At 46.8% G+C, this 26,227-nt stretch overlaps 2 protein-coding genes across 3 annotated transcripts; both read left to right on the top strand.

Annotated features, from left to right (window-relative positions):
* Positions 1 to 20,028: 20,028 nt before the first annotated feature.
* LOC148970916 (uncharacterized) lies at positions 20,029 to 22,849 on the top strand. Its single transcript, XM_089123038.1, has 7 exons — positions 20,029 to 20,237; positions 20,974 to 21,066; positions 21,246 to 21,317; positions 21,431 to 21,502; positions 21,588 to 21,689; positions 22,327 to 22,655; positions 22,839 to 22,849. The coding sequence occupies exons 1-7, from the start codon at positions 20,029 to 20,031 to the stop codon at positions 22,847 to 22,849; spliced, it is 888 nt and encodes a 295-aa protein (XP_088979164.1).
* LOC120483509 (uncharacterized) lies at positions 22,844 to 25,990 on the top strand. Of its 2 annotated transcripts, XM_039678567.2 has the most exons (8): positions 22,844 to 23,121; positions 23,209 to 23,442; positions 23,529 to 23,620; positions 23,720 to 23,824; positions 24,566 to 24,756; positions 24,854 to 25,018; positions 25,109 to 25,353; positions 25,624 to 25,990. In XM_039678567.2, exons 1-8 carry the CDS (start codon positions 22,887 to 22,889, stop codon positions 25,653 to 25,655), a joined length of 1,299 nt encoding a protein of 432 aa, XP_039534501.2. In that variant the 5' UTR covers positions 22,844 to 22,886; the 3' UTR covers positions 25,656 to 25,990. The 2 variants fall into 2 exon arrangements, with proteins under 2 accessions (XP_039534501.2, XP_039534500.2); XM_039678566.2 differs by having other exon boundaries at positions 25,109 to 25,681.
* Positions 25,991 to 26,227: the final 237 nt, after the last annotated feature.

Below are 26,227 nucleotides of genomic sequence, written 5' to 3'. Positions count from 1 at the left end.
GTGACTAGTCCCAGTTATTGTAGCAAGGTTTTTTTTAATAGATATAGAATAACTGCATTGTATATACAGCACGTTTTCTAAACCCACAAGAAATAAATAAATGAGATTACATTAAAATCAAATGGAGACTATTGCTTGAGTCTTCTGCCTCTCACACTTGTCTCCTGAGACAAAAACGTCTCGGTTACGGATGTAACCCTCGTTCCCTGAGTAGGGAACGGAGACGTTACGTCAGAAGTGACGGAGAATGGGGGTTTCGCATAGAAAGCCAATCCTCTTCGAGTATTTAAAAACGAGCCAATGGCATGAAAATGCCTTGGGGCTGCGGAATTTGCATAGCGTATTGCCGCGTGAACGGACAAGTACGTGTTGACCCTGAGCAGTGCTCGAAAGCGGTGCAGGGCAAGGCGTACTGCCAGCAGCTCGAGGCAATTGATGTGCATGAGGCGCTGGGGTCCTGTCCAGGAACCCGTGGCTGCATGCCCATTGCACATGGCACCCCAACCCGTGGTAGATGCATCCGTGGAGACAACAAGATGCCTGGAAACTCGCTGAAGAGGGACACTGGCCCTTAAAAAGCTGAGGTTCGACCACGGAGAAGGTTTGGTGGCACGCTGGAGTCACTGGAACTCGGAGCGAGCCGCGATGCCATGCCCACCTCGGGACTCGATCGCGAAGCCACAGCTGAAGCGGTCTCATATGAAGCAATCCGAGCGGCGTTGCCGCGGCTGCGGATGCCATATGCCCCAGGAGCCTCTGAAGTTTCAGTGGAACCGCACTCTTGCCCTCGAACAGTCGACGACAAGTCAGCAGTGAGTGCGCGTGCTCATTCGTGAGCCGCGCGGACATGGCGACCGAGTCTATCTCTATGCAGAGAAAAGAGATCATCTGCACGGGGCAAAGTTTGCTCTTCTCCCGGTTGACCTGAAGGCCCAGACGGGCTAGGTGCCGGAGCACCAGGTCTCTGTGTTCGCAAAGCTGTTCTCGAGAGTGTGCCAGTATCAGCCAATCGTCAAGAAAAATCAGGACGCGAACCCCGTGTTCGCGAAGGGGAACAAGGGCTGCCTCGACGATCTTCGTGAAGACGCGAGGTGACAGAGCTAACCCGAAAGGGAGAACCGTGTACTGATGCCTGGCCTCGAGGCAAACCGAGAACGGTCTGTGTCGAGGCAATATGGAGACATGAAAGTACGCGTCCTTCAGGTTGATCGCTGCAAACCAATCCTGAGGCCGAACGCATTCGAAAATGTGTTTGGCTGTGAGCATTTTGAACGGTAGTCGATGGAGAGTACGGTTCAAAATGCGCAGATCCAGGATCGGTCGTAACCCACCGGTCTTCTTGGGGACAGTGAAGTATGGGCTGTAAACCCGGACCTCACCTCGGCTGGAGGGACCGTCTCGATTGCACCCTTCGTCAGCAGGGTCGCAATCTCCGCTCTCATGACCGGGGCATAGCCACCGACCACCGTGGAGCGAACTCCCCTGAAACGGGGAGGAGACCTCGCGAACTGAGTCGCGTAGCCGAATCTGATCGTTCTGATGACGCAGCGGGACAGGTCGAGGAGCTCTAGCCAGGCTCCCAGGAACTGAACCAGCGGAGTCATGCGAACCACAGACGTCCCCCCGGAGGGGCAGCAGTACAGGGAGACCGGCATGCACACAGGAGTTACCCTGTGCGGATGCCCAGTCGAGCCGCGTTCCCCGACAGAAGAGACCAGGGAAGGACCAGCGTTCCACGGGGGTCTGTTCTGCCGGGGGTCTGGCGATAGAGGGGGAGGGGAGTGGTGCAGTCGAGGGACGACAAATGCGCCCATCCGCACCCTCAGAGACAGAGAGGAATGAGCGGGGCGACGCACTGGACGTCGTGCGCGCTCATTCCAGTGTGTGTGCTCAATGATAGTGTCAGTTTTTCTTCAACCAGCTCAAGGCGCTGCTCACACTCAGAAGTGTAAACCCGCCTCCGTCTGCTCCTAGGCGGTCGAGAAGTGCTGGGCAAAGTCCTGGACCGCACCGCCGAAACATTTAGATGATGCTCCTGGACCACAGCGGTGGGCATCCCCTGACCAAGGGAGCGAGCGGCCGCTTCCGTCGCCCGTTTGAGAGCAAGGTAATAATAATAATAATAATTAAAAATTATTACCTAGCAGGTGCTTATCATATGCAGGGCGGAGGCTGCCTGTCCCGCCGCTCTACAGGATCGCGCCGCCATAGGCAACGAGAACCCATAGGCTTTGGATGGGCATCTTGGAGCACCGCGGGAGGACGCGCCCTGCGGACGCAGCTGCATCGCAACAGAACGCTCCACCAGGGGAGTCTCAGCGTACCCACAGGCAACCGCGTCGCCGAGGGAAGGAAAGGCGGGGAAACTGAAGCACGCTCTCGGGGCTTTTTTTTTGTTTTTACCCAAGTGCGTGTCAGTTCCGCATGCAACTCGGGGGAAAAAGGAAATTGGGGTTGGCTGTGGCCGTAAGGTGGCAGCGTTACCCAAAACCAAATTATCCAGCCGCGAGAGATCAGGACAGGGCGGAGTTCCACCCCCACCCGATGCTCACGGAGGCCCGAGATAGCATGGCCGTCATCGGATCGGATCAGAAACGGCGACGTTGACGCTCCCGAGGGAGGCAACGCGGCCGCATCCTCACTTCCCGAGGAGTCAAGCCCGCCTTGTGATGCTGCGATCGTCATCGCATCATCTTCTGGAGTGCTGAACGAAACAGACAGTACCTGCAAAGAGGCAGACGTCTGAAGCGATACAGCGCTCACTGGCTCTAACACTGGAGCGGTGGGTGTGGCCCGAGGAACTAGCGTCGGGGGTTGTGCCACACATTCACCGTCATATCACCCTATCCGCGAGTCGAAGAGCTTCTATTTTAAGAAGCAGAACGAGTAACGGACACGGGGACTCTCACACATCAGATCATTGAGTCTAGATCACAGTGTAGAGATGCTCATGTTCCCATTCAGAAGGAATATGAGTCATCCACGAACGCTGCTACTGCATGCTGAAAGCCCAGGCACACAGAGCAGCGATCGCGACCATCAGAAAATGACATGAAACGATCGCACCCAGAAGAACACGGGCGAGTCGTCTTTAAAAAGATGTGCCGCGTGCAGCTCTTTCACTTAGAGAGGAGGAAATTCACTCTTTCAGCGCTGAGGCGACCAGGGAGAAGCGCAAAGTCTGGCAGACCACTGCTCAGATCGCAGGCAATGCAGAGTCTCGCTGGGCACCGCCGTCACACCAACACTGAAGAGGACGCTCGTCTCGAAGAGTCTTGAATCAGTGAGAATGGCTTAAGGGAGTGAAGAAATCTCTTGGCTCCGAAGCGAAAACATACTGCGGTTGCGTTCACTTCCTCCTTTTATACCCACTGCGTGGGGCGGAGATACGCTATGCAAATTCTGCACCCCCAATGCATTTTCATGCCATTGGCTCGTTTTTAAATACTCGAAGAGGATTGGCTTTCTATGCGAAACCCCCCATTCTCCGTCACTTCTGACGTAACTCGAAGTGACTACGAAAGGGAACTGGAATACTCTCAGAACGGTTTCCTTTACAATCAGAAGAGATCTCAACAACATCACTCTGTCACATAACAGAATGGCACAGACGGGTGAGTATGAACAAAGTTTATTGAATGACAGTCACAGGATGGTAAGTAGAGTGCTAGTTGAAGTTGATGAGGGTTATGAACAGTCTGATGATGTTTTCCTTATCTGAACAGGAGCGGGAGAATGGAGAGCTGACCGGAACAGCGGAGCTGGAGACTGAAGAGGACTGGCAGCAGACGGGGACCAAGGACAGGAACAGACGGGAGACTGACGGGTTGGAGATACAATGCAGGTAAGTAGAATCAGGAACGTAAGGTAGCGATAGAGAGTCTGTAATCGTGGTAGAGACGAGACCAGACAGTGAGTGACTGAATGAGGTGAGTATATATGGAGTGGATGATAGTCCGGATAAGTGATGGCAGGTGGTGACGACATGTGATGATGATTAGTAGTCAGGGGAACCGGAACGAGTAGGCGGAGTGCAGGTATCTGGTGCTGACGCAGATGGATCCGTGACAGTACCCCCCCCCCCACGGCCAGCTCCAGCTGGCGGGCGGGACCGACGACGGGGACGGCCACGGCCCCTGGGTGCAGGACGACCTGGATGGGCCGAATGGAAGTCTTGGAGTAGGGTGGGATCAAGAATGTCCTCCCGCTGAACCCAACATCTCTCTTCCACCCCAAAACCTTCCCAGTCGACGAGGTATTCCAGAAGGCCGCCCCGTCGCCGGGAGTCGAGGATTTCTCGCACTTGGTAGATGTTATCATCCTCCGGATCCACAGGAGGAGGGGGCACGTCCGCAGCACCAGACCCTGGGGAGGAAGGAGTGAGAGGATTAGTATAGGGCTTGAGGAGGGAGACATGGAATGTAGGTGCGATGCGGTAGTGAGCGGGAAGAGTGAGTCGATAGGTGACGGGGTTGATCTGCCTCTGTATGGCGAACGGACCGATGTATCTGGGACTCAGCTTACGACAGGGCTGTCGGAGACGGATGTCCCGGGTGGAGAGCCAGACCAGTTGACCCGGATGGTATTGGGGAGTTGAGGCACGTCGAACATCCGCCTGGGTCTTGTGTCTGCGGACAGCCCGCTGGAGGTGAGTGTGGGCTGAGTCCCAGACCCTCTCGCTCGTCTGGAACCAGTGGTGGACTGCTGGAACATCTGATGGTTCACCGGACCAGGGAAACAGTGGAGGTTGGTACCCGAGTATGCACTGGAAGGGTGTGAGCCCTGTGGTGGATTGACGGAGAGAGTTTTGTGCATACTCGGCCCACGGCAGGTAGCGGCTCCAGCAGTCCTGATGGTCGTGGCAGTATGACCGTAAGTATCTCCCGATTTCCTGGATCTTCCGCTCAGTCTGGCCGTTGGACTGGGGGTGGTATCCTGACGTAAGGCTGACGGAAACGCCCAGGAGATTGAAGAAGGCCTTCCACACACGGGAGATAAATTGTGGACCTCTGTCAGATACGACATCCTCGGGGATTCCAAAGTTTCTGAAAACGTATTGGAATAGGGCTTCAGCGGTCTCAAAGGCAGTAGGAAGGCCGGGGAGAGGAATGAGTTTGCAGGCCTTGGAGAATCGGTCGACTACCACAAGAATGCAGGTGTGATTGTGGGAACGGGGAAGGTCGGTGACAAAGTCGACCCCCAGATGGGACCAGGGTCGAGTGGGAATTGGTAGGGGAGTGAGCTTGCCTTCAGGAAGATGACGGGGAACCTTGGCCATGGCACAGACTGAGCATCCCCTGACGTATCGGGAGATATCCTGGGCCATACCCGGCCACCAGTAACGCTGTTGGACGAGCGAGAGAGTTCCTTGGCTGCCTGGGTGTCCAGAGCCCGGAGAGGTATGTACTGAGTCCATGAGGGACAGGCGTAGACGTGTCGGGACGTAAACCCGTCCCTCTGGACCTCCCGGCGGAGCAGGTTCGGCTTGAGTGGCGTCTGTAATGTGATCGTCCATACTCCACTGAATGGGACTTACGACGATGGCTGGAGGGAGGATGGTCTCGGGACTTAGAGGAGGAGAATTGGGCTGGAACTGTCGTGATAATGCGTCTGCTTTTACATTTTTGTGTCCAGGGCGGTAGGTGACGGAGAAGTTGAAGCGGGTGAAGAAGAGGGCCCAGCGAGCTTGACGGGGATTGAGTCTTCTAGCCTCCCGGAGGTATTCGAGGTTCCGGTGGTCCGTGATAACTGTAAACGGGTGTTGAGCCCCCTCCAGCCAGTGTCTCCATTCCTCCAAGGCCAGTTTGATGGCTAGCAGCTCTCGGTTGCCGATATCATAGTTCTGCTCCGCCGGGGACAGTTTCTTGGAATAGAAGGCACATGGATGGAGTTGCACTGGAGTCCCCTGCCGCTGGGAAAGAACCGCTCCTACCCCAGAGGTGGAGGCATCCACTTCCACGATGAAGGGTAGAGCTGGATTGGGAAGGGAGAGGGTAGGAGCGGAACTGAAGGCCCTTTTCAAGCTGTCAAACGCCCGTGTGGAGTCGGTGTTCCAGGACAGAGACTTGGCCCCGCCCTTGAGGAGATTAGTGAGAGGGGAGCAGGTCTGACTGAAGTTTTTGATGAAGCGGCGATAGAAGTTAGCAAACCCAAGGAACCGTTGAAGGTCTTTCCGAGAGGTGGGTTGTGGCCAGTTGTTAACGGCATCCACCTTCCTCTGGTCCATGGTTATACCGCGGGGAGTGATGAGGTAGCCCAGGAACTGAACGGTGTCTCGGTGGAATTCGCACTTTTCTAGTTTCAGGAAGAGTTGATGGTCTCTGAGGCGTTGGAGTACGGTTTGGACATGGCGGATATGAGTGGGTAGATCGGGAGAGTATATGAGGATATCATCGAAATAGATGATGACAAATTGGTGTAGTAAGTCTCTGAAGATCTCGTTCATGAACCCCTGGAACACGGCGGGTGCGTTGGACAATCCGAAGGGCATGACGAGGTACTCGTAGTGCCCCGCAGGGGTGATGAACGCTGTCTTCCACTCGTCACCTTCACGGATGCGGATGAGATTGTACGCGCTCCGGAGATCGAGTTTGGAGTAGACAGTAGCCCCACGGAGTTGTTCCAGAGCGGCGGGGACCAGAGGAAGGGGATAGCGGTATTTGACGGTGGATTGATTGAGGATACGATAATCGATGCAGGGGCGCAAGCCTCCGTCCTTCTTGCCCACGAAGAAGAAGCTTGATGCGGCAGGGGACGTGGATGGTCGAATAAATCCTTGACTTAAGGCTTCCTGGATGTACTCCTCCATGGCCTTCTGCTCCGGGATGGACAGAGAATAGATCTTACCTCGCGGTAGGACCGCCCCAGGCAGCAGGTCGATCGCACAGTCCCATGGCCGATGAGGTGGTAAAGTGGTTGCCAGCTGTTTATCAAAGATCTCCTGGAACGCCCGGTAAGGTGGAGGAATGTCCGTGAGGGACACAGCAGAGGAATCTTCCACGGAGGTGGCGGAGAGAGAGATTTTCTGAACCGGAGTGACTGGACGGATAATGGACTTGGAAATGGCAGGCAGACAATGATGATGGCATTCTTCACCCCACTGTAGGACCTCACCGGTTGACCATTGAATATGTGGTGAATGGAGTTCCAACCACGGGCGTCCCAGGATGATCTCGGCCGTCGAGCCCTCCAGCACCAGAAAGGAAATTGCCTCCTTGTGAAGCCAGCCGATCTCTAGCCCTAGATCCGGGCTGCGGTGTCCAATCCGGCCACAGCCAAGAGGTTTTCCGACGATGGACTGAACGTGAAGGGTGTGAGGAATGGTACGTTGCTTCGTTTGGAGCCGATGGAGAGTGGTGAGTGAGATGAAGTTACCGGCGGATCCGGAGTCAATTAGCGCTTGAACTGGAAGGGAACGATTCATATAAGTGATAGTAGCAGATGTATATTTCATATTCGATATGGATAGGGGTAACTGAACTGTACTCACTGCGGGTCGAGGTGGACGAATGGGACAGGTGGATAACATATGTCCAGCAGCTCCGCAATATAGACATAGTCCGTTGGTTATACGGCGATTGCGCTCGGAGATCGGTAGGCGAGCAGACCCGATCTCCATCGGCTCTGGTGCTGGAGGACTGTAAGCGGCAGATGGGCGAGGAGGCGGAGGTGCAGGGCTATCTAGCTGGCAAGCAGTGCGGCGTTGGTCGATGCGGATGGATCGCTGTATAATGCTCTCGATACCCACTGTGTCATCGTAGATGGCTAACTGAAGACGAATGTCGGGATTCAGACCGTGGCGGTATGCAGTGATGAGTGCAGACTCATTCCATCCCAGCGAAGCGGCGAGGGTCCGGAACTGCAGAGCATATGCAGCCACTGACGATCTCCCTTGCTTCAAACGAAACAGCTGATCCTGCACGGAGATCGAGTGCAGAGATTGTGAGAACACTTCCAGGAAGTGATTGGAGAATGAGGCGAAGGTTCTGGTGACGGGCCCACGATCTTTCCATAGGGCATGAGCCCATTGAAGAGCCCGACCCCGGAGAAGGGAGATAAAGAAAGCGACCTTCGATTCTTCAGTGGGGAACGAGGATGGAATCATTTTCATGTAGAGCTCGCACTGCAGGAGGAAGCCGCTGCACTCCTCCTCCTCGCCAGAGAAGGGCGCTGGTTGGGCCATGGGACATACAGAGGCAGCGGCAGAGGAAAAGGCTACGGTGGAAGTAGCGAGCACAGATGCACTAGTCCGGGGAAGGGATGCTGTCGATGGGGAACTCGTGTCCGTGGTGGTTGCGGGCGTAGGTTGAAGCATGTTTAGGTTGGTCTGGTCTTCTGTCACAGAACAGAATGGCACAGACGGGTGAGTATGAACAAAGTTTATTGAATGACAGTCACAGGATGGTAAGTAGAGTGCTAGTTGAAGTTGATGAGGGTTATGAACAGTCTGATGATGTTTTCCTTATCTGAACAGGAGCGGGAGAATGGAGAGCTGACCGGAACAGCGGAGCTGGAGACTGAAGAGGACTGGCAGCAGACGGGGACCAAGGACAGGAACAGACGGGAGACTGGCGGGTTGGAGATACAATGCAGGTAAGTAGAATCAGGAACGTAAGGTAGCGATAGAGAGTCTGTAATCGTGGTAGAGACGAGACCAGACAGTGAGTGACTGAATGAGGTGAGTATATATGGAGTGGATGATAGTCCGGATAAGTGATGGCAGGTGGTGACGACAGGTGATGATGATTAGTAGTCAGGGGAACCGGAACGAGTAGGCGGAGTGCAGGTATCTGGTGCTGACGCAGATGGATCCGTGACACACGCACTGTGCTCAGATATTTCTCCTTACCTTGAGACTCAGCTGGTCTCACATGTGTTTCCTCCAAAGATACAGAGAAGATCTCTCCATCATCACACACTGTGCTCAGATTTTTTTTTTTTTTTCCTTGGCTAGGTAGACTGGAACTCTCACATTCTCCTCTAAAGTCTAAGAGATACTATCAACAACTTTACAAATCAAATGTCTCAATATGAACATTCCTACCATATAATATTAATAATGATTAACAAGGATTGAGTAATAAGCCCTTTAATGTGCCTTTAAGCAAAGAAAGCTCCAGCTGTTCCTGTTTTAAGACCTCTGTTAAGTCAGTTTTGATAAAGGAATAAGGTACATTACTATTTCTAAGAACAAATGATGTAATCTCTGCAGATAAACTGTACAGCTCTATCTATTATTGTGTTTCAGCAATGATATGATATTATTATTTATGGCTGTAAATATTACCTGTCTTCTTTCTATTTAACAATACTGCAATACATTGTGATTTTTACCAAGCAAAACAAAGACTGGGTGGCAAGGAAAATGTTTGAACTAACTTCCCAAAACTTCAAGGATGCCTACTTCAGAAAGATCTGGAGTGGCGCAATGACCCCATTGTTGTTTTTAAGGACCCAACCTCTGAAGTTGCTCTTACTGATTTACATGCAGTACTGCAAAGCAATCTGAAGCAATCTCTATGCATGTGTTAAGGTTTAAAAAGTAGAGCACTGTCAATCATACAGTAAATATTTTCTTATTTTTTCCATTTTCTTGCCTATTTGTGGATTTTTCTTTTAATATGTACACATTGTTATAGTATAATTAGTTATAATTAGTATAATTATAACTAAGTATAATAGTATAATTATTAGTATATATATATATTAGGGGTGTAACGGTACACAAAAATCACGGTTCGGTACGTACCTCGGTTTTAAAGTCACGGTTCGGTACGTTTTCGATACAGCAAAAAGAAAGAAATGCCAGAGAAATTTCCTATTTGTTTAAAGAAAAAAATATTTTTAAATAAGTGTGAGTTTTCCTAGATCTTGAAACTTTCAGGTTTATAAATGGGGGTCATCTTTGAAGGATGAACAAATAATGTTTTGGTCATCACACACTCAGAAAAAAAAGGTACAAAAGTTGTCACTGGGGCTGTACCTTTTCAAAAGGTAAACTTTTGTCCATTTCATGAGCTAATAAGTACATTTAGGTGTTAATATGTACATTTTGGGTGTTAATATGTACATTTTAAGTGTCAATATGTACATTTAAGTGTTAATATGTACATTTTAGGTGCTAATATGTCCATTTCAGGAGGTAATATGTCAATTTCATGAGCTAATATGTCCATTTTAGGTGGTAATATGTACATTTGAGGTACTAATATGTACATTTTAGGTGCTAATATGTCAATTTCATGAGCTAATATGTCCTTTTCAGGTGGTAATATGTCCATTTTAGGTGCTAATATGTACCACTAAGGTACCAATATGCAGCCTTTGGGTACAAAAGTGTACAATTTGAAAAGGTACAGCCCCAGTGACAGCTTTTGTACCTTTTTTTCTGAGAGTGCATTAAAAATAACATTTAAATATATATTTATTTATATAATATTTGAATTTTGAAGTGCTGGAAAAAGATGTGTGAAGTACTTGAAAGCATTTCACCATTCCAGCCAAACTGGTTCCAGTTAGTGTTACTATATTAAATCCATGGTGAATGTTGCTGGTCTGTGGACGAAAGTATTACTAGTTCATTCACGGCACAATATTTCTCCTGGTTTCCATGACAGCGCTGTTTGATCTAATAGAGATCTACGGTAAATAACGGAGAAATGTGAATGCTTCTCACTGACTAGATCTCGCAGCGATGTTATTACCTCAGTGGCGAATTCAAATGTTTTCTTTACCGGATCTCTTAGCGCGGTGTGTGTTAACAGTGTTGCTTGATCGAGATCGGCTCGCGCTGCACAGATGTTGCTGGTCCGAACTGATAAACGATCCGTGAAGCACATAACGAGTAGCGCAGTTTCGTTCTGCTTTCATTACGCTTGCCATTTGATGTTGCGCAACATTGTGTTGGCCGCGTCAGCACGAATTTTGCCGGCAGGAAAAATTATCCAAGCAACCGTTCGGTTTGTATGCGTACCGAACCGGAAGCCTCGAACCGAAACGGTTCAATACGAATACATGTACCGTTACACCCCTAATATATATATATATACATATATACATATCATGCTTTTAAATCATTCATTTTTACATATAAATCATACCGTTGTGGTCTATATAAAACATAACTGCAATGCTTGGGTCTGAATTCCTCATTATTATAGCTCCACGGGCCCCTTTTCTACCCTTTTTCTGATGTGCGTCTTTGAGCGACCCGTTTCAATGCGTCCCCTTTAAATAAAAAGGAGATGCGTCACACCCCGCCTGCTCTCCAGGTCGATGAGTTCATGGTCAGTTCAACTCCCCACGTTCGGCCATTATTGTAGTTTGATTAGAGATATACGATTATATACGATACCTTCAAAGAACATTTTTATTCACACTTTAATAAAATGTCAACAACAGAAGACTTGTCCATCAAGCCTCAAGTCAAAGTCAAACCTCAAGTCAAACTTTTATTAAGATCCCTATTGGGCAATTTGGTTGCAGCACAGATATACAGACACAAACTGACACATACAGTACACATACAGTATTTTTAAAAAAACACAGAATAAAAAGTATAATAAATAAAAACCTCAATAAATACCTTTAAGAATTATTTAGAAGTCTAATTGCACTCGGAACAAAAGAGAATTTGTATCAATTGTTTTTAGTTTTTGGTAATCTGTAACGACGACCCGAGGGCAGCATGGAGAACTCTGGATATAGGAAGTGTTCTCTGTCTGAAATCACAGAGTGGGCTCGACTCAAAACGTTTCTATTAAACAGACCTGACAATCCTCTTTGCTCTTTACCTATGATCTTCCCACTGTTTTTGACTAGTTTATTTAGTGAGTTTTTGTATTTGACACTGAGATTTCCAAACCAGCAATTAATAGAGAAGGACAACACTGGCTCTATATAAGATTTGTAGAACAGTTCCATCAATGTCGTTAAAGATCTATGTTAAAAGATCTTAGTTCCCTATCGAGGGAACTCAAACTGCGTCCAAGTGACACTTTGGGGAAACGCCCCTCAGCGTAGCGTCTCTGAAGCATGAATGAAACTAAGCCAATCTCCGATTGGATCAACGTGATGACGTGATGTGTGACGACACATAGGCGGAAGCATATATAAGGAACCGGCACACACAACATGTCAGCTTTCTGTTCTTCAGCTAAGCGCTCTCTGTGACTGTCAGTCTTATTTATTGTTTGTCTGTCTAAGCAAGTATATCTAAGCAAACTAAAATCTGAATAATGGCGAGTGTGAATTTCAGGCGGTGTGTGCACCCTTGCCCTCGCTACATCACGGGCGGGGACACACACCAACTGTGTACACATTGTCTGGGAATGCAGCACGCGCAGGCAGCTCTCGAGGGAGCTGCTTGCGAGCATTGTGAGGCTTTACCGCTCCGCGTGCTGCGTTCCCGGCTGGCCCTTTTCAATGAAGAGGGTCAGCCTCGTGAGCCCCGTGGTGCGGGACCCGCGTCCGCCGAGGCGGCGCGGCGACGCTCTTCATGGGGCTCGCAAATGGATCTGTCTGGGGATCCCGAGGCTGCTGAGGCACCTTCTCGGGATTCATCGGACAGTTCCGATGCCCTCGAGCCTCGCGCAGAAGCCCGCTCGGCGGCTTCTTCTGCGCGAGTCGAGGATCCGATGCTTAAGCTGTCTGCTTCCGAGGAGGTGGACGTGCTCAGCATCGAAGGGGGCGGGGACTTTGGGGATGACTCGCCACCCCGTGTCCCCGCATATGAGGAGCTGGTAGAGGTTGTTTCCCGTGCAGTGGCTCATTTAAAGATCGATTGGCCACAAGAAAAGCAGGAAGTGCAAGTTAAAAGCAAATCAGATGAGCGCTTCCTGCAGCACAGGGAACAACCTCATCATCGGGGCTTACCGTTTTTTCCCGATTTGCATACTGAGGTGTGTAAATCGTGGAAGAAACCCCATTCTTCTCGTGTTTCCAATCCCACTATATTAAAATATAGTAATATCATGGGGGCACGAGAGAATGGTTATGGGATGATGCCGCGGGTTGAACAGCCTTTGGCTAATTATTTATCACCTGAGTCGGCATCATCCTTTAAAGCCCCGGTGCTGCCCACCAAGCCATGCAGAGAAACATCTTCACTGGTGGGCAGGGCATATATGGCTGCGGGTCGGGCTGGTGCGAGTCTTCACACCATGGCGCTTCTCCAAGCGTACCAGGCCGACCTTCTTAAGGATATTGATGAGGGCGAGGGACCGACTCCGGAGGATGTGGCGGAGTTGAGGAAGGTCGCTGATTTGTCTCTCCAAGTCACCAAAGAGACGGCCCGCGCTGTCGGTCGCTCCATGGCGGCAATGGTGGTCTCGGAGAGACATTTATGGTTAAATCTGACGGGCATCAGGGAGAAAGACAGGGCTTTCCTCCTTGGTGCCCCGATTTCGCCTTCTGGCCTGTTCGGCGACACTGTTAATACCGTTGTCGACAGGTTTCAGGAGGCGAAAAATCAATCAGCGGCCTTCAAACAATTTCTCCCTCGCCGCTCAGTATCCAGGAAGTCTGCCCCCAGTGGGCAGTCGCAGCCTCAGCCAGGTACCAGCTCCTCCACCTACAGGCAGGTTCAGAGAGAGAGTGTCGCGTCTAGAGCCCCCCCTCAAGGAGCTTGGGGGCATAGACGGCGCTCTCAATCTAAGCCGCAAGCCAAGCAGGGCAACCTGATGGCCGTCCTGCAGGCTAAGAAAACATCTAAGAGGTCCTAGCAGTGCTAGGATCTCTGCGGGCGGCCCCACCCGTGATGGAGCGACTGAGGTCGTCTCCCTCGCGGAGCCCGCAGGAAATCGATGTTGTTCTCCCGCCGTCAAGTACGTTTCGGGACTCATTGGTTTCCAGCTATCGCAAGCTGCTTTGTCCGCCCCACGAGCCTGCGGACGGGCAGCGATTGCGTTCGCCCATCGAGAATCGTTTTCGGTCCAGTCCTGCCGGAGATCCGTTTCAGGCGGTCGAGAACGAATCCCGATTAATACCCGAAACCAGGCTCGAGAGCCTGGTTCCCTTGGCGAAATATTTCGATGCATGGAAAAATCTAGCGAATATTTCACCATGGGCGCTGCGCACGATACAATACGGGTACAGGCTGCAGTTCGGGTTCCACCCACCCAGATTCAACGGGGTGGTCTGGACTGTAGTCAACCCGACGCAGGGTCGGGTATTGGAACAGGAAGTAAACTCCCTGCTGGCAAAGGGGGCCATAGAGCATATTCCTCCACTAGACAGGGAGTCCGGGTTTTACAGCCGCTACTTTATAGTTCCCAAAAAAGATGGGGGGTTGCGTCCGATCATAGATCTCAGATATCTGAACCGCTCTCTGAGGAGATTCAGGTTCAAGATGCTCACTATTCCCATGATCGTGAGTCAGATCCAATCTGAGGATTGGTTCGTCACGATAGATCTGAAGGACGCATACTTTCATATATCCATCCTTCCATCCCACAGGAAGTTCCTGAGGTTCGCTTTCGGGGGCGAAGCGTACCAATATCGGGTTCTTCCATTCGGCCTAGCTCTCTCTCCCCGCACATTCACCAAATGTATGGATGTAGCTCCAGGGCATCAGGGTGCTCAACTATATAGACGACTGGCTGATTCTGGCCCAGTCTCAAGAGCTGGCGGTTCAGCATCGAGATGTTGTTCTTGCCCACATCCAGAAACTGGGGTTGAGACTAAACACGAAGAAGAGCGTGTTGATACCAGCCCAAAGGACTACGTTCCTGGGAGTGGTATGGGATTCGGTCGTAATACGGGCACGATTGTCGCCTGCGCGAGTCGAGTCCATTCTGGCCACAGTGGCTGGGATAAAGCTAGGCCAAGCCGTCACTGTCAAGCATTTCCAGAGAGTGCTGGGACTCATGGCAGCAGCGTCCAACATCATTCCATTTGGCCTGCTGCACATGAGGGCCCTCCAGTGGTGGTTAAAAACCAAGGGGTTCTCCCCGAGGGGAAACCCGTTCCGCACAATCAGAGTTACGCGCAGATGCCTTCGTTCTCTGGTTATGTGGAAGAAAGCTTGGTTCTTGTCCCAAGGTCCAGTGTTGGGAGCGCCATGTCGCCGGAAAACCGTTTCGACAGACGCTTCCCTCACAGGCTGGGGCGCGGTCATGGACGGCCGCTTCACGACAGGCCTATGGCGGGACCATCATTCCTCCTGGCAAATAAACTGCCTGGAAATGTTGGCGGTCTCCCGGGCTCTGAGGAGCTTCCTGCCGGACCTCAGAGGTCATCACGTCCTCGTGAGGTCAGACAGCATGTCAGTGGTGGCCTATATAAACCATCAGGGGGGCCTGAGGTCTCGCCCTCTATGCAGACTGGCGCATCAGATCCTCCTGTGGTCCCAGGGGAAACTGTTGTCTCTGAGAGCAACATACATCCCGGGAAGTCTAAATCAGGGAGCAGACGTCCTGTCGAGACAGGGGCTGAGGCCCGGGGATTGGAGACTTCACCCCGAGGTGGTGGAGTCGATATGTCAGAGGTTTGGCCCTGTGGAAGTGGACCTGTTTGCGTCTCGAGAGACGACCCACTGTCCGCTGTGGTTTTCCCTCACCCCTCCAGCCCCACTGGGGCTGGATGCTATGGTGCAGACGTGGCCGAGGCCGCGTCTGTATGCATTTCCCCCGATCGCTCTGCTCCCGGGAGTTCTGGAAAGGGTCTGTCACGACGGGATCAGTCTACTGTTGGTAGCCCCGTTGTGGCCGGCCCGAGTATGGTTCTCGGACATAATATTGCTCCTAGACGGCCCTCCGTGGGAGATTCCCCTCAGGAGGGACCTGCTGACACAGGCGGGGGGCTCAATATTTCACCCTCGGCCGGAGTTATGGAAACTGTGGGTCTGGCCCCTGAGGGGGCACAGAACCTAGAGGCCGGCCTGTCAGCTGGAGTAGTGGAGACCATACTCAGCTCTAGAGCTCCCTCCACGAGGAAACTGTATGGTTTAAAGTGGAATGTGTTTATTGATTGGTGTAGGAGGCGTGAGGTTGACCCAGTTAACTGCCCAGTGGCTTCAGTGCTGGAGTTCCTCCAAGATCGCTTCTCCTCTGGTCTTACCCCGTCCACGCTCAAGGTGTACGTGGCTGCCATTGCGGCTTTCCACGCTCCGTTGGGTGATGGGTCTCTGGGGAGACACCAATTGATCGTACGTTTCCTCCGTGGAGCTTGGAGGATGAGACCTGCGGCTCGTACCAGGGTTCCCTCTTGGGACCTGGCAGTAGTTCTAGAAGGATTGGCTGAGGCCCCCTTCGAGCCACTGGAGTCGGCTGAGGCCAAGAACCTAACGCTGAAGGTCGCTTTTCTGTTGGCCATCACTTCTCTGAGGAGGGTGGGAGATCTTCAGGCGCTCTCCATATCTAACGAGTGCCTGGAGTTTCCTCCAGGCAACATTAAGGCCATCCTTCACCCTAGGCCTGGCTATCTGCCTAAGGTGCCATCTAATGTGGCACGGCCTACGGTTCTGCAGGCATTTCATCCCCCACCTCACCTGACGGCGGATGAGGAGAGACTTCATAGGCTCTGCCCTGTCAGAGCACTAGGGATATATATTCAGAGGTCCTCTTCATGGCGGAAGGCGGACCAGTTGCTGGTATGTTTCGGGTCGCCCAAAAAGGGGTTTCCGGCCTCAAAACAAACCATCAGCAACTGGATTGTCAATGCGATTTCCACAGCTTATCAGGTGCGCGGTATGCCTTCACCTTTGGCTGTGAGGGCCCATTCCACTAGAGGCATAGCATCCTCTAGGGCCCTTCTCGCGGGGGCCCCCATCCAGGAAGTCTGCGATGCAGCTGGATGGGCTACCCCACATACCTTCATTAGGTTTTACAGCTTAGACATTCCGTCGACACCCGGCTCTCTTGTGCTCGCGTCCTGAGTGTGCCTGTGAGCAGCTTCACACCAGGACAGGCAGGGCGCGTTGTGGCGTAGTGGGTACTCGTTCCCCCAAAGTGTCACTTGGACGCAGTTCCCTCGATAGGGAACGTCCTCGGGTTACGACTGTAACCCTTGTTCCCTGAGAAGGGAACGAGAACTGCGTCTCGTGGCCACGCCTTCCCCTGCCTGGGAGCGCTTGCTTCATCACAGAAGCTGACATGTTGTGTGTGCCGGTTCCTTATATATGCTTCCGCCTATGTGTCGTCACACATCACGTCATCACGTTGATCCAATCGGAGATTGGCTTAGTTTCATTCATGCTTCAGAGACGCTACGCTGAGGGGCGTTCCCCCAAAGTGTCACTTGGACGCAGTTCTCGTTCCCTTCTCAGGGAACAAGGGTTACAGTCGTAACCCGAGGACGTTTTCTGAGACAGTAAAGGCGCTGTTGTCCCTTTTTACATATAGCCTCTGTGTTCAAATCAAAGCGCAATCTTTTATCAATAAATGTCCCCAGATATTTATAGCTCTCCACACATTCCACCTTCTTATTTTTAATAAATATGTCTTGAGAGGGATGTGTTTGTGTTCTAAAGTCAATACTCATGTCTTTTGTCTTGGATACATTGAGCTGCAAACAGGCATCATCACACCACTTTATGAAATCGTCAACCACTGGACCATGGCATATTTTAATTGTCTTCTAAAAGACTCACGATAGCAGTGTCGTCTGCAAATTTTAAAAAATACCTATCTTTATATTTGCTTATACAGTCATTTGTATATAAAATATATAATAAAGGAGACAAGACACATCCTTGGGGAGAACCTGTGGATGTTATCAGGGGAGCTGAGAGACTACCATTTACTCTCACTTTTTGAGTTCGTTCAGTTAAAAAATCTAAGACCCAACCAACCAAGTTAAGATCAAGACCAAAATTAGTGATTAACTTATCTGCTAAAATATGTGGTTGTAAAGAATTAAAAGCAGATGAAAAGTCAATAAATAAGAGCTTGGCATGTGTTTTACTACCCTCTAGATGCTGCAGTACCATATGTAGTAGAGTTGCTGTTGCGTCTTCAACACCTCGCTTAGTTCTGTATGCAAACTGTAAAGGATCTAACAGATCCTTAGTTTTACTTAACAATTCATCTTTTACTAGTTTCTCAAAGCATTTCATTATGAGGGATGTTAATGCTATTGGCCTAACGTCATTTAATCAGTGTTGTGCAAGTTACTTCCAAACTGTAATACATTAGGTATTACTTGTTACTGTTATTTAAAAGTAATTCATTACCTTACAATATTACTGCCTCAGAATTGTAATGCGTTACATTACTCATGTATTACTTTTGAGTTACTTTCACCAAAATAACTACAGAAGTAGAACTTAACTTTGAGAACTTAACTACATTCATGCGTGACAAAAAAATAGGAGGCAAAATATATTTTTTGTAATTCTGTTAATTACACTGCGCAAATCGGAAGAGGAAGGGTTGGCTCTCCAGTCTCCATAGAACTTAAAATATTCATTTTATTTTAGTTTTCGTGTTCGCATTTATGAGGAAAAAACTAATTTACAGACGCGACCACTCTGAACTGGCACTAAAAGACTGCTTTAAAACTTTCACATAGTCTGTTGCCTTTAAGAAGTAAAAGCAGACAATAGCCTATTAGATAAGGCGCGGGGGCATGCTAGTGCGCGTCTCATAAATAGCCAATAGGCTATACCGAAACTCAGCGTATAAGTATAGCCTACTCCACAGACCTGAAAAATATATCTATACTGAAATGTCTACTTGTAAACAGAACAATTCAAAATGAAAGAAAACAGACTGCTCTCTGCTTATGAAATGAAATGTGCATTTCGCATTCACTAGCCTACTGCGAAGATCGCGAGTCAGCATCGTCAACTTCATCTTTATTACTAAACAATTCAAGTCTCCTTGCTATAGGCATAATTGACATATTCATAATCTTTGCTTTTTCAGCTTTTAGGTGCTTTATTATCGCCACCCTTACTACATGAACACATCACCACCGCATCAAAAACATGATTGCGTAAGGAAAACATGACAGATACCACCTATACACAGCCTAACTGTTTAAAAAGAAAACACAGAACGAATAGCCTAATGTGCATACGTCCATCTCACGAATATGGTCTTCTTCATGCCATGCTCACCCATTAGGCGCTTTTCCAGTGGCCAGCGCGAACACAGAGGCCGAAATCATGCCTCACTGCACTCCTGTAGAAAATAAATCGCTATACAGATATATCAGCCTTTATTTACAAACTTGGACACCACACGTGGCTATTGACTGACCACGAACAGGTAACTTATTTTTTTTTACAATTAAAACTAAAAGTCAAGCCTCACTGTAATACAAATGTAATACAAGCCTCACTGAACATGTAACGAGTAAAATATTACTGAAAATTGATTAGTAATGCCTTGCACTACTGCATTACAGCAAAAAGTAATATGTAATGTACTACTTTTGTAATGCGTTACTTCCAACACTGCATTTAATGTTACAGCACGTGTAGTTTTCGGCACTGGCACTACAGTACTGGCTTCCTTCCAAAGTTTTGGAACTCTCTGGAGGGCAAGTGATCTTTGAAAGATATTACAAAACACTGGCGCTAATTGTTCTGCACAGACCTTAATTAAACGCCCTCCGATTTTATCTGGACCGGGGCTTTTTTTTCACATTACAGCCCTTAAAGACTTTCAACACAGACATTTCATCAAAAAAATTATAAGAACAGGATTTCATTGTTATTTCTGTCGACCTCTGTCTTTAAAGGTGCCATATGTAAAAATTGAGGTTAAAATATATCAAAAATGAGCTACATGCATCAAAAGAATGAGAAGAAATAAGTGCAATGATGTCTTTAAAAAGTTGACAAGTTATACTGCTGCCGAGATATAAACCTAAATTAGCATGCTAATTTACTAGCCACGGCCCGTCAGGTGTTGTAATACCAGTTTCGGCCATGGGCGGCGGTAAGCGGGGAACACAACCAGCATTCACACTGTAATCCACGAATAACTCGCACGGCTTGTGGGCGTACTTGAACCTGATGTCAATCATGTTAAAAGTACAGCCCATTACTACATTTCACTTCAGAGAAGAGACGAGTGCGGAAAAATGTCTGAAGCACTTGGCAAGAGAGCCTTAGCCACACCACAACCACCCGTTGCAGGGAAAAAACCTCGCACAGATGCTCAAAAAAAATCGGACAAAAAAAGGAGCAGAACCAGAGTCAATATAGGCACTGCTTTCCATCGCTGGCGACTTTTAATGGAAAAGAAAGAAATGAAGTTCGACTCCGAACTAGCAACATTTCTTTTGGATCGGTAAGTAAGATGCTTTTAGTTTTTCCACTTGAATTTTGTTTTATATGTTTGTGGAATTTTTTCGGGAAGTTATAGAAATGTATCGTGGGATGTTTGATTAAATTGCTAATGTGATAGCTAATTTCACCGTAACGTTATCTATTAGCGTTTGATACAGTTAGCGTTTGATACAGTTAGCTCTAACGTTATCCACAGATCCGATCCTGTTTTCACCTGTTATCACATGTTTTCTCTTCTGATAAAATGTAACATTAGCTAAGAGGCTTGAAATGTCTTCGATGATAATGTACCCCTAAATGGACAAACGAAACGTTACGAGACAATAAACGTAACGTAAGAATTGTTTTTTGGGGACGACTAACAATAATACTAGATGAAGAGGTATTGCTATCAAACTTGATATGCTGCTAAATTAACATCAACCGCGGGCAGCATATGTAACACTATAAATCTGGTTTTCTCAAAATTGGTCCTGGTGAGTCGTTGTCCTGCCTAGTTTAGCTCCAACCCTGATCAAACACACCAGAGGCAAGCTAATCAAGGTCTTAAGGATCAATAGAAACTCTGCAGGACAGTTGCCCTCCAGGACCGATTTTGAGAAACAATGCGCTAAATAGATGTTAACAATTGTTTTACTATTATATTTGCTGCTTAGTTTTATACATAATTGGAAAAATTTAGTCATCAGAGAGGCTTAACATTTACCTGCAGTGTTGAAATGTGTAATTTTTTTTAGGTATGAAGGCCCACTGTCATCCACTCCCATGAAAAAACGGCCAGCACTGACAGATCTCACTGCAACAAGCATTGGGTCAAGTGACTCTGATAAGTGAGTGTGCCTGTCTTGTTTCAGGTCATTCTTTGCTCATGGTTCCTCACAAGCATGTTTTAATTTGAAGTCGAAGTCATTATCATGACTAATTGTCATTCACATTTATGCCACATACTGTAATGTCGCATTACATTCTTATTTTTATTTATTTCTTGTGTGTGTTCAACCTGTTACAGAGACAAGCATACCTCAGAAAAAGCCAGCAAGGGCACAGCAGGTGTGGAAGAATTGGCCAAGCTTGAGTGCAGGTAGGTCATAATGTTCATTGTGATTGCAGGTTCTTATAAGATTTTATCATTGTAACTTCTTTCTAAAATTATGTTTTTTTTAATATTCTATCTTATCTAATGCTGTTCCCAAGCCTTGGTGAAATGAGCATTGGTGAGGAGGAACATCTGGATGGACAAGCCATCAATGACTTGAGGAATAGCACGTGAGTATTTTGTTCAGCGAAAGTGATGTCACTCAAGAGTGTTATCTCAGTCTATATTATGTTCTCGATGATTTTGTCTCAACAGTATTGACTGGGCAGTTAACCCTCCACCAGTAAAGGCATCAGATACAGATGATGAGGAGCAGGACAGCTCTGATGAAGAATACATCCCTCCACTTTCCCTTAGGTAAGTTTACTAATGTCTCTTTTACTGCAACTAAATACTACCATCAAGTCACAACTTTATAACTCCACAATTCTTGGATCTCCATCTCATCTACACTTTGTTATTCTTTTCACCTTATTCTGACACAAGCATTTTATTTTTTTTCCCTTTAGTGTATGTCTTATCATCTTTCGTTCTTACTTTTGTTCTCATACACATCAAATCGATTTTAATGAAATGTGCCTGCAAAACTCGTCACACTAATCATTGAAACAATGGTTTTACTGTTGAAAAAAGCATGCTTTTTATGGTGACCTACTCTACAAATCTGTTTGTTAATGGAGGCACAACTTTATTAAAAGACAATTTAATACAGACAGTTGAAGCGACTACCATCACTAATTCATTACAGTGCATTGCCCAATTTTATATTCCGAGACAAGTGTCATGTCAGCCCCATGTTTGCATGTGGAATAAGGTGATTTGGTGAAATTTTTCTTGCGTTAGCTATGCTGTTAACACAAGGTCTCACATGCCAATTCTTCTCTGCACAACTTTGCTAGACAGAATAGCTCCTTCAGATACTGTCTTGCAATGAAAATGTTTGTTCACATGTTTTTTGTCTCATATCTATGTTTTTACTTTTTTGCTGAAACAGGTTTGGTGGAGCTTTACCTAATGTTCCAAACTTTGATGCGCTGCCAATCATTGGTTTGGAAGAGACTGTATACGACCTCACTGAAGATATTCAGTCTGAACCTTATACATTTCCAGACAGCTCCACTGCCTCACCAGCTGATTCAAATATGCCAACAGTACAGAAAGCCGAGGACATTGTTGGTAGCAAGGCATCAATTGTGTATGATGATTGCTTGAAGTACCTTGCGGCCTTTGTTACACCTCCGGTCAAACAGTGCACAGCAAAAAATGTGACAGGTGCAACATGTCGACGCCATCCACCATTCCTTGTGAACATACAAGGGAAAGGCACTGCAAGCGTGTTAGAATGGGTATGTGACACTTTTGTTGTGACAAACTATGTGAATGTACACTTCAAATGTAAACAAATATGTAACCTTACATATAAACGTTTTAAAAAGGAAAAAAAAAGTGAACTGGCACAAAAAAAAGTTGGAGCTGTTATATAAGTCTATCTTTTCTTATCACTAGAGATGTGCTGATGGACACATTGTGTGGCGATGGGTTTCACAGCCCTTTATGAAGTACGGACTCCAGTCTGGAGACTTTATGCTGAGCACCAACATCTTGCTATCAGGAAACAACTACGCTAAAATTGCACTTCTATTTAGATTTATGAACATGGGCATTGTTGACCCAAACACTTTTTTCGCCATCCAAGACACATACTGTGTTGACTCAATAAAAAAGTACTGGATGGAAAAAAGGGCAGATGTGATTGCAAGACTTCAAGACAAAGATGTTGTTGTCCTTGGTTAGTGATGCACATACATTTTATCTTTCTAAAAATTATGTTGCAGTATTTTTATCTAACATAAACTCTCTTGTCCTACACATCTAGCTGATGGGAGAAACGATACTCCGGGTCATTGTGCGCAGTACTGTAGTTACACTACAATGGAAAATGACTCATTGGAGATCATCAGTGTAGTCACAGTAGACAAAAGACAAACCAACAGACGGTCTGCAATAATGGAGAAGGAGGCCTTCATCTTGACTATGGATCAACTAGTCACTGAACTTAAACTGGTCGAGATCTGTACAGATGCCCACTCACAGATTGGTGCCCTGATGGGTGAGTTCATACCCGCACATCCTAGCTATTACTTTACATGTAATTAACATTTGGCTTATTTCCATTTCTGTATACATGTTTTTTAGATCCTGTAAAGGGGAGGTACAAGGACTATAGGATTCATCACAGTTTAGATATGTGGCATGGTGCAAAGAATTTGGCAAAGAAGATTGCGGCTGTGAGTGTCCATAGTAGCAGTTTAATTACACCCCTGTCCATTGTAGTGTTGTCATTGTTGTGCGATGCTATTAATAATGTTTTAAATTATTATAACCAGGCAGCCCAGGTAAAAGAACTGTCCGTCTTACTACTTTGGCTGAAAGATATCGTAAATCACTTCTGGTGGTGTTGCAAAACAGCCGAATCCTATGATGAGTTCCTGGTAAGTTTTCACATTTCTCACTTTTAATTTCCCAAACCTTATTGTACTTTAACCTTATAAATACTTAATCGCACTTGTGAGCTGCCCAATGAGGCAGTGGGTTCCAATTTTAAGTGCCCACTTCATTCACGCTTTCCGTGATTTACGCAGCTGTGGCAAATTTTTTTAAACAAATAACGTATTACAACTAGGGCTGTGCAAAAATTAATTGCGATAAATCTTATCCAAATTAAAAGTCTGTGTTTACATAATTTATTATTGTGTGTGCTGTATGTAATTAATTTGTATATATAAATAGCTATGCATGTATATATTTAAGATTTATTTACGCTTACATTATGTATGTTTATATTTATTTATATATATATATATATGTGTGTGTGTGTGTGTACATATACACGCATACATAATCTATATTATATAAATATTTTACATATGAGTACATGCATGTGTGTTTATATGTACAAAATAATTATATACAGCATACACAAATATATTAGGTAAACACAGACTTTTTTTGGTTGCGGATATTCACAAATAGTTTTTGCAAAGCGCCAATTAAAACGTAAAAGATACTACTTACTACATATTATTTGTGGTTGTTCGAGGTCATTTCTGTTTCATTGGTGAAAGATAAAAAAAGATGTGTGAGGTCCAGTGAGACATGGTTGAAACCGGACAATTCCAAGTGGTACACAATATAATTGTTGTTTCTTTTTATGTTTTGTATTAAAATTGTAGACACTGTGGGCCGGCATTTTACATCATGTCTGCAATGAGCATGAGTGGGCTATGGGCAGCTGTAAACATGGGCAACTGGCAGACTCAGAGAAACAATGGATTCAAAGAGACTCTAAAGCACACAAGGCTCTTGTGGAGATAATTCTCAAGAAACGATGGTTGAAGGATGTGCACAAATACCTGCGCTTTAGGTATGTGTGCGAATTGTGGTGAAAATGTTAATTTTACCTACAACTACTCAGTTCTGCCTAGATGTCACAATTTGTTCTTTTTGTAATTTCAATGCAGATCAACGGCAGACCTTGAATCCTTTCAAAACCATATATTAATGTATGCTAGCAAGCGCTTTGCCTTCAGTCCACCTGTGTACGAAGCCCGAGTCCTCCTGGCAGCCCTGGACTACAACTACCATCGGGACCGACCAACTCAGAAGAGGGCAGATGGTACAGAGATGTAAGTGTTGAGAGAACTACTGAAATCTTACTTTTTAAATGTCTCCATTTTTTTTTCCCTTTATCAAGAATATTATCCTCCTATTTCCAGGTACAAAAGAGTGTACAAGAAGAATGCTAAACAGTACAGTGTTTATGCACGCAAGACTCCCAAAAGCTACAGCTACATTGGGGAACTACAGACGCTGGTGGTGAGATGTAGGCTGGAGAGTGATTCTGGAATCCCAAGGAAAAGAACCCAAAGGCCAGATGACCCACGAAGGCTTGGTTTACTTCCACCTGTACCACCCCCACCAACGGCAGAGCTAGTTCAAAGACAAGTCAGGAGAGGAGTAGGTATGCTAAAATTAGTTTGGGTGTCTACAAGCAAACATACCACTGGTTAATGGCTGTAGTTGAATAGTTGCTCTTTAAGGTAGCAATGTTAAAACTGGCATAACATATGTACCTCAATGACATGTGTAGTAAATGGATGCAAAATAGTTGGATCTTGTGGATCCTGACACTGAGTATAACCTCATTTTGTTCAGAGGAAGATAAGTATTATCAGGTTTTCCTATTTGACCAATCAATAAAGCATGATTACAAGGAAATGTTTTGTTTTAGGAACTGATTTGCAGTCGAGTTCTCCCCAGTGAAGCCAGAATTGCAGCATCAAGTCTATGCACTCTGTCAGTTTGCTACATTTTTGTCTGAAATACAAAATAAAACCGGTTTAAAATAAGTTGTAATCATATTTTAATTTCCTTTTGCTAATTCTTAAAACTGTTAATTTCAAAGGACAAGACTCAGGCAGAGAGAAGGATTGGGACCAATGGCACATCTGTCAACATTCAGACTGTCCATTCAAATATGATTACATTTGATTTTGTAGTTCACCATCTTACTTTGCCTATGATTTAATTTCAATTACTGTTATTTCAGTTACAGGGTGACTAAATTGTGTAATTGTTTGCATGTTTTGTAAATAAAACATCGGAACCAACCTATTATCACTTTCGTTGCATGATTTACCGCAGTTCGTTCAATCTATAACACAGATTGAAAACATGAAACATATTGTTTGTCCTAATCGTTATTGAGTAATTTCTTCCATACTGGCAACAATTATTCTACTTCTTTCTTTCTTGTATACAAATGGTAAGAGGAGGCCTCAATTTGATTGTCAAGGACGGACAGAATGGTTTATTACGTACACATTATGAACTCA

The sequence above is a fragment of the Pimephales promelas genome, chromosome 18, assembly GCF_988280905.1.
Source record: "Pimephales promelas chromosome 18, fPimPro1.hap1.1, whole genome shotgun sequence".
Taxonomy (NCBI): Eukaryota; Metazoa; Chordata; class Actinopteri; order Cypriniformes; family Leuciscidae; genus Pimephales; species Pimephales promelas.
The sequence above is the reverse complement of the archived record's forward strand: the minus strand, read 5'-3'. Positions and strand labels throughout refer to the sequence as shown.

Bases quoted from the DNA above. Each gene is read 5' to 3' on its own strand.
- LOC148970916 (XM_089123038.1), top strand. From the start codon at position 20,029: ATGTCTGAAGCACTTGGCAAGAGAGCCTTAGCCACACCACAACCACCC. The intron at 21,503-21,587 runs GTGAGTATTTTG...TTGTCTCAACAG, and splicing joins AATGACTTGAGGAATAGCAC to TATTGACTGGGCAGTTAACC. The intron at 21,690-22,326 runs GTAAGTTTACTA...TTGCTGAAACAG, and splicing joins ATCCCTCCACTTTCCCTTAG to GTTTGGTGGAGCTTTACCTA.
- LOC120483509 (XM_039678566.2), top strand. From the start codon at position 22,887: ATGAAGTACGGACTCCAGTCTGGAGACTTTATGCTGAGCACCAACATC. The intron at 23,443-23,528 runs GTGAGTTCATAC...CATGTTTTTTAG, and splicing joins ACAGATTGGTGCCCTGATGG to ATCCTGTAAAGGGGAGGTAC. The intron at 24,757-24,853 runs GTATGTGTGCGA...ATTTCAATGCAG, and splicing joins CACAAATACCTGCGCTTTAG to ATCAACGGCAGACCTTGAAT.